The 14,181-nt window shown below is 38.7% G+C and overlaps 1 protein-coding gene across 6 annotated transcripts in view; it reads right to left on the bottom strand.

Annotated features, from left to right (window-relative positions):
- Nucleotides 1-13,961, bottom strand: part of NHLRC3 (NHL repeat containing 3) — a 60,602-nt gene extending 46,641 nt beyond the window's left edge. For 4 of the 6 annotated variants that reach the window (XR_012017022.1, XR_012017021.1, XM_072797279.1 and 1 more), the window contains exons 1-7: nucleotides 13,665-13,961; nucleotides 13,066-13,218; nucleotides 12,606-12,753; nucleotides 10,140-10,340; nucleotides 7,971-8,062; nucleotides 4,934-5,046; nucleotides 3,747-3,944 (exon numbers count right to left, since the gene is read on the bottom strand). Coding sequence is in view for 4 of the 6 variants with exons in the window: in XM_072797279.1 (XP_072653380.1) it covers nucleotides 3,747-3,944; nucleotides 4,934-5,046; nucleotides 7,971-8,062; nucleotides 10,140-10,340; nucleotides 12,606-12,753; nucleotides 13,066-13,218; nucleotides 13,665-13,748 (989 nt within the window). In the remaining 2 variants the exon portion in view is untranslated. Of the gene's footprint in view, nucleotides 1-929; nucleotides 3,945-4,933; nucleotides 5,047-7,970; nucleotides 8,063-10,139; nucleotides 10,341-12,605; nucleotides 12,754-13,065; nucleotides 13,219-13,664 lie in introns of those variants that run through there. The other 2 variants (XM_072797278.1, XM_072797280.1) reach the window with 2 other exon arrangements.
- Between the last annotated feature and the right edge of the window lie 220 nt (nucleotides 13,962-14,181).

Consider the following 14,181-nt stretch of genomic DNA (forward strand, 5'->3'; position numbering starts at 1 on the left):
GTATAAAGAAGGCCCACAGACGGTTTCAAGAAATGCTTATAAGCAGGACTCTACTGCCCTCTTTTGTAGCAAGAATGAAACACAATGCAAGTGCCAAATAGGGCACTTTCTAGGATGAACTGAAAGGAAATACACTTTGGGGCTTGTTTTCCCAGATAGATGGTCAACTACTAGGCAGGGAATACCTGCCTAAATCCCTTCACGAATTTGTTTTGTATGTCTTTGTTGAATAAATCAATCTGACTTATTCTGATTTTTCTAAACGTTTTTTTGATTATTGCTGAAACTTTAGAGTCAAGAGTAAAATGAAGTCATACATTCAGGATACTTTTTTTTTTTAATGATTCTAATGGATTTGGTGAGCCAAAGGAGCAAAAATCTAGACAGTTTCCAGTTGTTGTGTAGGCTATCCAAAATATGCTGCTTTCAAATCCAGTGTTTAAAATGAACAAGGCCTCCGGAAGATGCAGCACTGCTCAAGGCAGGGCGAGATGGACTGGGAGAACACTACGGGCAGCGACAATAGGACACCGAGGCTCCTAGTCAGCCCCACGCCGGCAGGACCTGCACTGTGTGAGCGGTGCGGCCAAGTGCCTCAGTGTCAGAAATGCATAATGAACAACTGCGATCTCACTAAATAAAATAAAATAATATAATATAAAATAAAATAAATAAATAAATAAATAAATAAATAAATAAATAAATAAATAAATAAAATGAACAAGGGTGGGGCAGCTCGGTAGCTCAGGTCATGATCCCAGGGTTCTGGGATGGAGCCCCATACATCTTGCTCCTGCTCCGTGGGGAGTCTGCTTCTCCCTCTGGCCCACCCTCTCCCCCTGCTTGTGCTCTCTTCTCTTTCTCGCAAATAAATAAATAAAATCTTTGAAAAATAATTAAAAATACAACCAACAAAGCCAAAACAAAAATTGGGACTTGAGTGCCTTTATTTAGTGTGACAGTCACATTGTTTGAAGCAGTCTTTTAAGTGATCTAAGCACAAATTATATAGGTCTTCTTAGTTTACCTTCAGATTGCACACAGGTTTTCTCTGAGGACAAACATTCCATTGTAGAAACCCCATGTCACACTGGAAGTCAGGAAGATACCTCCAGGCTTCAGTCTTCTAATTTAGAAGCCATCCCCTCCCCAACAGCCACCTCCACCACCACACACAAACACCCCAATAGATCTAGAAAGCAGACACATAAAAAGGTTCTATTTCCAATGCAAAAACATATGGAGTTAGTTAGTATCACTAGCATTTATACCTACCCCCCATCTCAACACCCAGGCTGTTTTTGGTCTTCTAAGAAACCTCTCACAAAATGTGCTTCAGCCTACACTTTATGTGCCAACGAAGGAGGATATTCTCTCAGCGCCAACCAGGATTGCTGAAATTATTCAGTGGAGTAAGAAGTTAAAAGCTGCTTTTATGGGCAGCCTGGGTAGGCTCAGCGGTTTAGCACTGCCTTCGGCCCGGGGTGTGATCCTGGAGTCCTGGGATCGGGTCCCACGTCAGGCTCCCTGCATGGAGCCTGCTTTTCCCTCTCCCTGTGTCTCTGCCTCTCTCTCTCATGAATAATTAAATAAAACCTTTAGAAAAAAAACCCTGCTTTTATAAACAATAAAATCAAAATTAAACAGAAAGCCAGATAATACTGCCTTTTTCTTTCCAAAAATTTAATTTGTATCTTCAAAATGAAAATACATTTTCTCATTTAACCAATTAATCCAAAGGAGGAAAAATGAAATATTATGAACACAGGAATACTAATAAACACTTCAAGCAAAGTTTATAGTCACAAAATTTTCAGCAAGTTTTATAAGAATCTGTATAAAACGAAGTTAAATATAACACTTTTGAAACAATGAGATCAGTTTACTAACCTGCATTCCTGAGACATTTGTACTTCCTGTCCTGGCTTAAAAACAAAACAAAAACCCTCAAATCACTTTCCTTTATCCAAATAAATTTACTATATTGGCTAAGCTGCATAAAGTTATGAGGATAAGTTTTGAAAAAAGCAATAAGGGCAAAATTAAGGCAAACTTGATAGTTGTTATCAGGTAAATCGCACATTTAGAAGGATCTTTGTTAAGAATTTCTGCCTTTAAAATACTCGAAACTGTATTATTTCAAACAGCACATTGGTATCTGTCATACATCTGATCATAACAGCATTCCTGGAGGAGGAAAGACAATGATGTTCTCATTTCACTAAAAAGAAAAACTAAGATGACTCACTTAGGATCAGAGAGCTTGACCAGCGGCACAAACACACTTATCAAAGGCCTTGGAACAGGGTAAAGTTTCCTGCTGGTTGATTTACCTTCCAAACTGCATCAAGATATGATCCAAGGATCAAAACAGTTTGAATTCCCTGAGGTATATGCAAAACAGACTGCAGCCATAATGGGTGTTGACAAAAGTCAGCTCAAGACTTCTCACATGCTACATGATTTGCAGTACAAGACTAGGATAGGGAGGGAGATGGATATAAGAAAAGGGAGGAATGATCATCCTACAGTCAGGTTCAACTAAAACCCCAAAACAAACTGGAAAGATGGTCTTTTCTGGGAAGCAAATATTAAAACCAAAGGGGTAGAGAGACCTAGAATGTTAAGAAATTATTCATCTTAATAGTGCAAAGTATTCAGTACACATCCCCATATAAATAATTCTAAAGCTCCTTTGAGGTAGAAAGATGTTAGGAATGAACTGAGTTCATGTTTAACAAAAAGAAAAAAAGAGAAAGGAAAGAGGCACTGAAGAGAGGCCCTATTTTTAATGCTACCTTTAATAAAAACTATTGCAGTCTACACTTATAAAGATCCTTTTCAGTAAAGTACTTGAATGCCTATTGTTTTATCTCTACATTTAGAGGTTGAGATTAAGGATCTTACAGCTAAAGGACTCAAGCCAAGCTGGGCTCTTAAAAGAAAGCCTACCAAAGTTCCTAGCAAGCTTATAACTTTTTACAACTTGTCCACTTGGACCCCCTTGTTTTTCCCTCTTCTGTTTCTCAAGCTGGGGCTCAAATTAACTTTACTGGCAAAATCTCCAGAATCCTCTCCATCAGAAGTAATGTTGCTACTTCCAAAAGTCCTGCTACACATAAGCCTTGCTGTCATTGTGTTCCATCAGTGTGCACACTTATCTCCCCACTAAACTAGAAGCTACTGAAAAGGCACACAAAGATAAATCCTGCTTCTTCATCTTTGAATCTTTAGGAGCTAGCATCCTGTGGTACACTTTCATCAAGAGTCCATCTGACTTGATCCCTCAAAATGTACATTTTATAGAAGGTGAACAAACTGGAAGTTTGTAGCTCTTCACGTGGAATTCAATACATCCTGCACAACCAGGTTTTATCCCTTTCCCTCTTCCTCCCAGAGAGAATGAGTTCTACCAGAGGCAAATTACCCAGGTTACAACCTTAGGCCCTTTTTCTGACCCCATTATTTTAGAATTGTATTTCCTTCATTAAAATATCCTTATGTACTTACAAGTAAAACTAAGCCACAAGAATAGCAACAAAACATATAGCTTTTCATGATATACAAATTTCTTCATCACCAGGTCACAGAAAAATAAACATGTTCTTATGCTTGGACATTATTTGTCAGGACTTAACAATGATTTTGAAAATCTGAACTTCCACTTAAAAGATCTCCATGGAAAGAAACATTATGAACCGAATGAAAGAAAATAGCTATTCATAGGGACATATTTTTGTACTTGCTTTGCTCCAATTTCTGCTACATAGATCGCTCCAGTCTTCCCACTGACATCCAAGAGATGAGGTAACACTTGATCTGCTAGTTGGATTGTGCTTATCACAGAACAGTTGCCAATGCTTCCCACTGGGGGTGCTGCCACCAGTAAGAGCCTGCTAAGGTTCAGCTGGCCTATAATCACATACTTTCCATCAGGAGTAAATCTAAAGAGGAAAACGTTTTACAGAATAAATGTATGCAAAACCAATAAAAACGTTGACTTTCTCAACATTTATGTCCCTTATGGCGCTAAACAATAGGCACCTCTACTTGCTGAAGGTTGCTTTCAAGGAGGATTTAAAATCTGTCTAAATCTGCTGATGAGGGAATAGATTTGTGAGGACAGATGTAGCCAAATACCAGCTTAAACAACAAAAATAATAGTATGCGAGTACCACACAAAATGAAACTAACGCAGAGTCAGTGCTAGGCTGACACTGTAGACTCAAGATTTCTATTTTCATTCTGTGTTTAAAAATTCATCACATGTATCTCGAGGGTGAACGCTGTAGGAGGTGCAGCATATGTTATCTCTGTGACCTGGATCCCACAGCGCGCTGGGAGTTTCATTGCTTTTGCTCTGCTTGGGATTTAAAATACTATTATGTGTTCTCTGCATACTTGGTTCTGCCCCCTTTTCACTTGCTGAAAATTAGTAATATTTTAAACTTTCAGCTAGCTCTTCAGAGAAACTAGCATAAACCAAATAAAACAAGCATTTTTTTTTCTTTCAAGATTTTATTTTATTTTTCTTTCAAGATCAAGTACCTGGGTGACTCGGTTGAACGTCTGCCTTCAACTCAAGTCATGATCCCAGGGTCCTGGAATCGAGCCCCACATCAGGCTCACTACTCAGCGGAAAACCTGTCTTTCCCTCTCCCTCTGCCTGCCGCTCCCCCTGCTTATGTCCTTTCTCTCTCTGTGACAAATAAGTAAATTTTTTTTAAGATTTTTTGAAATTACAGTTAGTTAACATGTAGTGTAGTATTAGTTTCTGGGGAGAATTTAGTGATCTATCACTGGCATATAACACCCAGTGCTCATTACAACAAGTGCTTTCCTTAATGACCATTACAAACTAGCCCAGCGCGCGCCCCCCTCCCCGCCACCACCTAATAAAACAATCATTTTAAAAGAAGAAGAAAAAAATTACCTGACTGAAGAAGGTCCCTCTTCTGTGAAACAATTATCCCATGCTCCTAACCACTCCCCGGTGTCTTTATCAAATACTTGAATTCTTTTATTTCCTCGGTCAGCAACCCACACCTGAGAAACCATAAAAATTTTTCTTGGAAAAGATCCACGTCATAATAAGAAAGAAAACAGAAGGGGGAGAGAGGAGGGATGAATGTTTATTTTCATTAGTTTCAGACACATCATCTTAGTACTTAGAGGACCCCAAAGAAGAAGGTATTAAAAGCCCTATCTTCAGACAGGAAATTAAAGTTTGAAGCAAGCTTACAATATGTAGGACAGCCACTTATGGCCACTTCTCTTAACTCAAAGCCCATACACTCGGTCTACTCTAATAAACATCTGAATAACTAAAAAATGAGGGTCTTCCGTTATGATTCAGAAGATTAGCACAGCACTGAGAGGAAACAGAATCCATTCATTCCTCCAGCAAGCATTCTCTATCCCACTGAGTACTGCCAACCTGTCAGTTCTTGGGTTAGGTTAGAAGACAAAAACAAAGAAATGCAACCTTGCTCCTTAGGAGCTCAGGCTAGGTGGAAGCCAGGTGTTCATTCCCATTGCAGGTATCACTAAACATCTCCCTGCTATTTACCAGGTGCCAAGTTACTGAAAGAGGATGCTTAGAAGATTTTAGTAGCATCTAAAGAATATAGGCTAACAACAGGTTTAATTTAGTTTTGCTATAGGCTGAAATGAGTTACTAAGGAAAGCAGACTCACTCTAAGTGACATTCCATGTACCACATTTGATGAATGCAACCTATGGCATATATACAGTGAAATGAGTTTAGGATGTGAGGCTAGGATTGTAGAGGGGTATGTACAAATGGACTGGACATGTGGGCCAGCCCTGCAGACCTTTACCTCCTCCTTTCAGGATCTTTAGATTTCTTGGGTTTGTGGATTCAGGGACTATTTTTTCAAAGCAATCCTGACTATGTATTTGTCAATGCCTGTGAGTTTAAGTAGCCACTAAATTCATCTATAATAAGAAACAAATAAAGACTCACTGTATCACTTCAGAAAAGTTGTTCCCTAAGTAAGGTAATTACTCAAGACCTTTCTCTGGCATGATTCTTTAGTAAGGATGATGGATTTCCTCAAAGATTTTGGGATTACTGTCTTAGATGAGTGATCAAGGAAGAAATACTGTTTAGACGCTACGATTGAATAATATTTTAGACTTAGTATTATCTTTTCTACTGAACATATCTTGATTATGAGAAATCTTGTTTAAGAAACAATAGCAGCGGTGCCTGAATGGCCCATCAGGTTAACCAACTTGAGACTTTGGCTCAGGTCCTGATTTCAGGGTTGTGAATTGAAAACCCCTGGTCGGGCACCACGCTCAACAAAAAGTCTGCTTGAGTCTCTTTCTCCCTCTCCCTCTACCCCTTTCCCAACTTGCACATGCTTATGTGCTCTCAAATAAATAAGTAAATCTTAAAAAAATAACAAGTTCAGCTCTGAAACTAATTAACTTTTCATATAGGGCTGGGGTGATGACTAAATGAGTTAATTAGGTAAAATACGCTGAATGCCATTGACTGTCGTTAAAACACTCGTGTGTGGAAATGAACACCCTCCTTTTTCAACATTCAGTAATGCCAGAGTATCCCCATCAAATGTTCTCCAAGGCTTCTCAAAAGGGCACTTATCACCATGGAGAATTTACCTGGATCCAGGTCTTGCCTGCTCAGAAACTTGATCTTACTCTTATTCCACGAAGGAAATAGTTAACGAGGGTCAGGAGGGTCCTGTGTTCAAAATCAGAATTCGAACTTTCTAGCTCCCCATTTCTAGACAAAATTCCCATGTTATCTTCCTATCTACATGGGAAATACTTGAAGATTTTATGATCGAAACATTCTCATTTTGTCTACATAGGAAGACAAATGACAATCAAAAGGTTGCTTGCTGAAACACAGAATCAAAAGTAGAAATGGATTAAACTTCTAACAATGTGAAGCCAAGATGGTCTGATGCATTGTGCAACAAGACATTTAGGCACTTAACGGTTACATATAAGGTAACTATGTACCAGACACCAAGATATAAAGCAAAAGAGATTCAGTACATGCCCTCATATAGCCTATGCTCTGCTAAGGGAGACAATTAATTGATTGTATTATAGCGTGATAGTTACTATAACAAGGAAATACAGGCTACTCTAGGAAAACAGAAGGAGAAACGAATATAAAACATTTTGGGTGGGGATCATAGGAAAGTAACCCCGAAGAAGTGATATATGTAGGCTTAAAGGCGTATAAAAGCAAGGAAGTAGTAGTGGATAGGGTGGAAAAAAAGAATGGGTTGAAATGGTCAGTTAAAGTTTTCTGTTCACCAGAGTGGAGCTAGTGAGAACAAAGTTGCCTGGCTGGCTCCGGTTTTCAAGCTGCCAAGATTAATCTCTCCCATTTCTCTTTTGATCAACATATTCCAGACTTAATTTAATTCTAAAATTAAAAATAGGATGCCTGGGTGGCTCAAGTGGTTGAGCATCTGCCTTTGGCTCAGGTTCTGATTCCGGGGTCCTGGGATTGAGTCCCACATCAGGCTCCGTGCAGGGAGCCTGATTCTCCCTCTGCCTATGTCTCTGCTTCTCTCTCATGAATAAATAAATAAATAAAATATTTTTTAAAAAATTAAATTAAATTAAAAATATATTCAAACACTCCTAGTAGTTTTCTTAACAGGAAAGCAACTCTTTTCTTTTACAGGTAACTTATATTCTATCCCAGTATTTGTTCCTTCTACCTTAAAGTGACCCAGGAAATCTATTTTGTTCACTTCTAAATATTCGGGAAACTCTCATCATTATAGGACCTAAACATTTACGAGTATGTGGGATACCCAGCCCCAGAGGAATTGCCCAGACACACCCAGACACACATAACATATGCAGATGTCCAGACACACATGTGCACCACGATCCATATATATAACCATACATTCAGACACACAGTCCCAGATACCATGACAGTGTATTTTTACCCGGTCAGTTGAATCAACTGTAACACTGTGAGGTATGTTGAACTTAGCAGGTCCCGTCCCACGTTCTCCATGTAGCCAAAGCACCATGAAGTCTGACAATGGCAAAAATAGTTGGTCAGAGCAACATATAGAATACCTTACATATTTGCATGTTTTTTGTCTTAAGTTGCAAACAAACTATTCAATTATACTCTCAATTGATTATGCTTTCCTGGCTTTCTGTTTATATACCAGTTTGCCTAATTCTTATGCTTTACCAAAACAAAACAAAACAAAACAAAACAAAACACAAAAAAAAAAACCCTCTGTTTTAAGCAATTAATCGACTTCTTCACTATCTCCACTTGGGTTTCTCATCACTCAAAACTCTTTGTGGTTCATGTCAGTGTCTCCCTTCCCATCTATTGTGTTATTTGGTATTACAATTCCTGTGAACTTAAAAATTCACAACGTTTTTATAGTCTGTCTCCCTTCTTATTCCTATTGTAGGCTGAATTGTATCTCTACCCCAAAAGGTATATCCAAGTACAGGTACAAGAATATTCCTGTACCTGTGACTGTGACTTTATTGGTCATAGACTTTTGCAGACATATGAAGTTAGGGATCTTGTGATGAGATGATCCTGGATTCAGGGTGGACGCTAAATCCAATGACTAGTGTTCTCGTAAGAGAAAGGAGAAAGAGATCTGAGGCACAGAGACACAGAAAAAAAGGCCATTTGGAGACAGAGGCAGAGACTGGAGGTATGTTGCCACAAGCCAAGGAAAGTGCGGAACCATGGGAAGCTGGAAGAGGCAAAGAGGGAATGTCCCCTAGTGCCATTAGAGGGAGCAGGGAGGGCCTGCCCGATAGATTTCAGACTTCTGGATTTCAAAACTAGGAGAGGATAAAATTTCTCTTTACGCTATTAAGCTTCTTATAGCAGCCACAAGAAACCAATATACCTATCTATATCCAATCTGTCTCCTGAGTTTGGTTGTTTCCTTCATAGAATTTTTTTGATTCTTGCTTTATCTGCACTTTACCTCCCTTTAACTATCACCAACCAAACTCAGTTACTGAGTAATAAGCTGACTACATATCCTCCATGTATGAGTTTATGCTTTATCCAAATGACAGAGTTTACTGCAAATACATCCCAATACAGTATTTTGTCTTATAAAAACTCTGTAACACCACTTTCCTGCTACAAACCCTCAGACATTTTAAAGGCAAAATTATGGCAATGTGGTTCATGTCAGTGAATTCTTAGATAATCCTTTAAGAACATACCAGATCTTTTTTTTTTTTTTACTATTCCAAAATTACATCCTAAGCTCTTTTCCTACAAGATTTACTAATTACCTGTAGACCTTTGAGTGATAGAGCCTTGTAAATGTTCCTCCCATTCCTCTTCTCCCACCAAAACCCATTTAGTTCAAGATCTACTTCCTTTATGGACGCTTGCCCTATTTCTCCAGTCAACAGTAATTTCTCCTTCTCCTAATTTTACTTTAACAGTCAATACCATAGAGTAGCATTTAACTGCTTCATCTGAAATAGACCTGCACCTAGAATACTACTGAGAACACAGAGTACTAAATACAATGAAACTTTAGCTAATCAAACTGAAGGATATCTCAGCTCTGGGATGTCAAGTTCAGAAACTTCTCTTTCTTAACTGGATAGGATAACCACTTATTTCTTGAGCCCACTATAAATTCCCAAACTGCCTCCAGTTTAATTCAAAGGAAACATCTAAGTTTTGAAGAATAAGCAAGCATATTATCAGAATCATTTATTATTGGTCATCCAAAACATCCCACTTGAGCCTTTTAAACACAGCTTCATATATAATACAATATACAATAGTTATAGAGGGCCTGGGTAGCTCAGTCAGTTAAGTGTCCAACTCTAGATTGTGGCTTAGATCATTGATCTCAAAGGTCATGATATTGAGCCCTGTGTCAGGCTCCCTGGTGGGTGTGGAGCCTGCTGAGGATTCTCTCTCTCCCTCTCCCCCTTCCTTCTCCCTGGATCTCTCCCTTTCTCTGAATAAATAAATAAATAAAATTAAAAATACATATATACACACAGTCTATGGTTATAATATCATACCAAGTATCAAATAAATTTAATACATCCAACTTATTAAATAGCATTTTTAGGATACCATGCAAGCCATGTACCTTGCGACAATTTGATCAATCTGTTATTCAATCCTCCGTCTCCATCCACAATGTAAATATCTCCTGTGTCCTCTACATATAATTCTGCAGGATTATCAAATTGCAGGGGATTCAAACCAGTGCCTTTTTTGCCTGGGGTACCCAAGACTTGAACAAGATCACCAAAGGAATTGTATTTTTTAATAGTATGACCGTAGGATCCTATAAAGATAAATATGCACACTTCACAAATATAACCCCTGTTTAAACATTCATGTTTTTCAAGTAAGCAGAGAGCAAGAATTTAATAGAATTGAAGAGTAATAAAAAGTTAATAGGCTCAGATAAACTAAACGCTGTATTTCACAAGCAATAGAGCTTCTTCATTAGTGACAACCAAATATCATGAATTAAAATTCAGGTACCTCAAAATAAGTAGATTCTAAATTCAAATAAATAAAACCAAAACAACTGGCTCATCATGTTAAATTATAGATACATCATTTTCTTCTGTAATTTTAAGTAAAACCTTGAATAAACTTTCCTTGTAAAAAGAAATCAAGAAGGAACTGGAAAAGGAACTTACGTTTGAAAATCATTATTTCAGCTAATCATGTGCAGATCTCAAATTTTAGTAGATCAACAAAAAAGTTCATTATAATACAGATTTTTTTAAAACTACAATTTCTCCTTACAGAAACAAGTTCAATATTCAACCCATTAGTTTTTTTTCCTAAGAATAAATCTTTCCAAATCATTAGTATCTTCTCATTTATATCAGGACTTGAATTAAAATTATCTTACAAACAAAAATATAAAGTACGGTACTAATAATTAGGAAAAAACATAATGCAGTTAACAGAAACCAGCATGAAGGCATACCAAGGCCAAACTAACTGGTAGGCATGCAAAAGATAAACTGGATACAATGAACTCACTGGAAATAAAATGAAGCAATTTGCATTACAATTCTGGGAGCTTTGTACTGTCACTTTGTATTACTTAATAAACCTTGCTTTGCTGTCCACCAAAAAAAAAAAAAAAAAAAAAAAAAAAAGTATTTATTGTTATACCTTATTTGAATGCTTGAGAGATTTTGTAGCAACAATAAGAGAACAAAATATTATTAAAGGAAGCAACCGGAAAAAAAAAAAAAAAAAAAAGGAAGCAACCTTCAAAGTTTCTAAAGAGTTGGCAAAACACATAAAACACCAGTATATAACATTGTTTTGTTTTGGTTTTGTTTTGTTTTGCTAAGGCTCATTTATAGCTACATTTTTATTTACAGGGGTATTGTTTCTTCAAAAAAAAGAGGAAGGAATATAAAAAATGCCTTCAGATCTGTGCATTAAAAAAGCCCATTAGTGGAAAGAATGAAGAGATCATGTCTGTTCTTTTTATTTCTGGGAACCAATGAAGTATTTTATTTAAAAAACGATCACATGAATGGAATAAATTAAAAAGTAAAGGCCCTTAACAGTGAATACTGGGGAAAAAAAAGAAGTGAAAATAGTCACATTTCATTACAATATTACACGGAACTCAGAGGTAATCAAGATTTTTAGTTTAACAGGAATCATATCACTCAAAATATATCTTGAAATAAATGGATCATTGGCTGAGGCTTAGAAATCTTTTGGGTTCTGAGAACAGATGGTAATGGCACCTCTAACAAAAACTGAGAGTTCATTAATTCCAAAATGGTATCTGAAATAGCCATAAATGAAGAAACAGGATGCCCTTTGAGCCATATATGTAACTGGGCTAAAGAATACTAGAAATACTGCCTTCAAGATCCCATTCATTCCTGAGTTCCTGAGATCATAATGCCAGGTTATCTCTGGTATTGTCTTATCTTGAGCCGCAAGAACATGCAAACAGCTGTCTCTGAAAACATCCAGAGCTATAAATCCAACTATGCTTACTTTGATTTGCAACACATTCTACTAGAAGTATTTGATGAAAAGATTTCAGACATGGTGCAGTAGGTAGGATTTCAGAAACAATAACACCAGCAGTTTCTGCAAATCCTACATTTTTGGCTGCAAAGCAGTCCTAGTTTTCTAGCACAATTTCTCTTGAAAGAGAACTGGTAAAGGAAAACAAGACAAAGACTCCATCCATTAACTTTTAGAGATTGCTATTTTTGGGGCTTTACTGAAGATGTTTAGAAGTTTAACCTGGGAAGAGCAACTGAGGCTTTAACAACTACAGTGATGATCCCTGCAAGGATGGTCTTGCAACTGATGTTTTAAAGAGGAAAAGTTCCTTGACAAGTTAAAGGAAAAATCATAATAATTACAGCCTTCTTTTTAAATGTTTTGACTCTACAGAAGTACACTATAGAGGTTTCCAGAAATGATCTCATAAATCATTAAAGAAGTCAAAATTAGATTTAGCAACTCTTGATTTTAAAGCGTACAAGCAAGAACACGGGCAAAGATATGATTTCTAACAAGATAATTTAATAGATAGTACTACACATACCACTTCCTACATCCGTGATCCAGACAGACTGTTCATGTAGTGTACTGGCTGCAAATATACCATGAGGTGTGTCAACTGTATAATTCCAGGATCGTAGGAAATATCCATCCTCTGTGAACACTAATACCTTTGGGATGTTATCCCCTCTCTGAAGGTATATAAAAATAACTGCTTAGATAGGATCAGTTCTTAGAAAGTAATCTTTATTTTGGTAGAGAGAAACAAAAATCAAAGGTTAATTGCAAAATTTAATGTTTAAAAAACGAGTTTCAAAACCTAACAGTATTAGTATCTACTACATTCAAAACCAAAGTATTTACTTACAACCAATTCCAAAGGAGAAACTTCACCATTAGCGTAACATAAACATATACGGTAACTTGGTACAGCAAAACAAGAAGAAATCGTTTCCTTGGTGTTTTTGTTTTGTTTTGTTTTTGTAAATCCCAATTTTACTAACCTGGGCTACGTAAACCAATCCGCTGAGGGAGTCAATTGCAACACAAAATGTTGTTCCAGTAAAGTATTCTGGACGCTTGGGCCAACCCACATCCAGCCGGTAAAGAATTTCCTTGGTTCTCCAGGAAATTTGAAAAGAAAATTTCCTTAAAACCTTCAAAAAAAAAAAAAAAAAAAAAACAGAAGGTGAAGATTCAGTTTACTCTGTAGGTTAAGAAAAGAAAAAAAAACAAAACAAAAAAAACCAAGTTAATTCTTAAGCACGCCTTGACAACGGACACAGAGCTGCTGAGACTGCTGGACCGAGAGGATTCGGAAGAAACGGATCTCTACGTCCAAAGACCAAAAGCGATCACAATACAAATCTGCAAATTATTTAAAGATTCGCTGGGATCTGGGGGAAAGCAAGCAAACCGGAAAACGGCGACGTATTCTATGCAAACTTTTTAACGCTAAGAGACCAAGCAAGCCGTGGCAGCTCCGCTCCTCTGCGGGTTGCGCACGCAGGCCGGTGCGGGGCCGGGCCGCCACCGCCGCCCGGCAGCCTCTCGACAGCGCCATCCGCAGACCTGACGGGCATTTCCCCGCTGCCCGACTCACCGGGGCGCCCCCAAAACGCGAGTGCAAAACCAGTAGCGCAAGGAAGAAGCCAGCGCCGGCCGCGCAGACCCAGAATCTCGCCATGAGGACCCCGTACGGTCCGCCGGCGACTGGGGGCCACCGACAGCCTTAGGTTCACGCCTTCCTCGTGTACAGGGCGTCGGCCCCACCTCGGAGCCGGAGCTCCTGCCTCCAGCTCCGGCTCCCGGACGCGCGGGGCTCCAGGGCTAAACCCCCGTGAGAGAACACCGGAACTCGGGCGGCGGCGGCGGCGGCGGCGGGAGCGCCGCGGGCCCACGCCCCCAGGTCACGTGGCTCGGGCTGACCCACCGACCGCCCCGCCCCGCCCCTTCCCTTCCCTTCCCTGGGGGCGGTCCACGCGGCGGACTTCTCCGGGCCGCCAAGAATGCGGGCGTCCGTAGATATGCCTCAACCACCCCATGTCCATTTTTTAGAACTTCGGGTTGAAAAACCAAAATAGGGAGCACTCCCCCCAGGGACCTGGAGACACTGTCCT

Source organism: Canis lupus, chromosome 24, assembly GCF_048164855.1.
Source record: "Canis lupus baileyi chromosome 24, mCanLup2.hap1, whole genome shotgun sequence".
NCBI classification, from domain to species: Eukaryota; Metazoa; Chordata; class Mammalia; order Carnivora; family Canidae; genus Canis; species Canis lupus.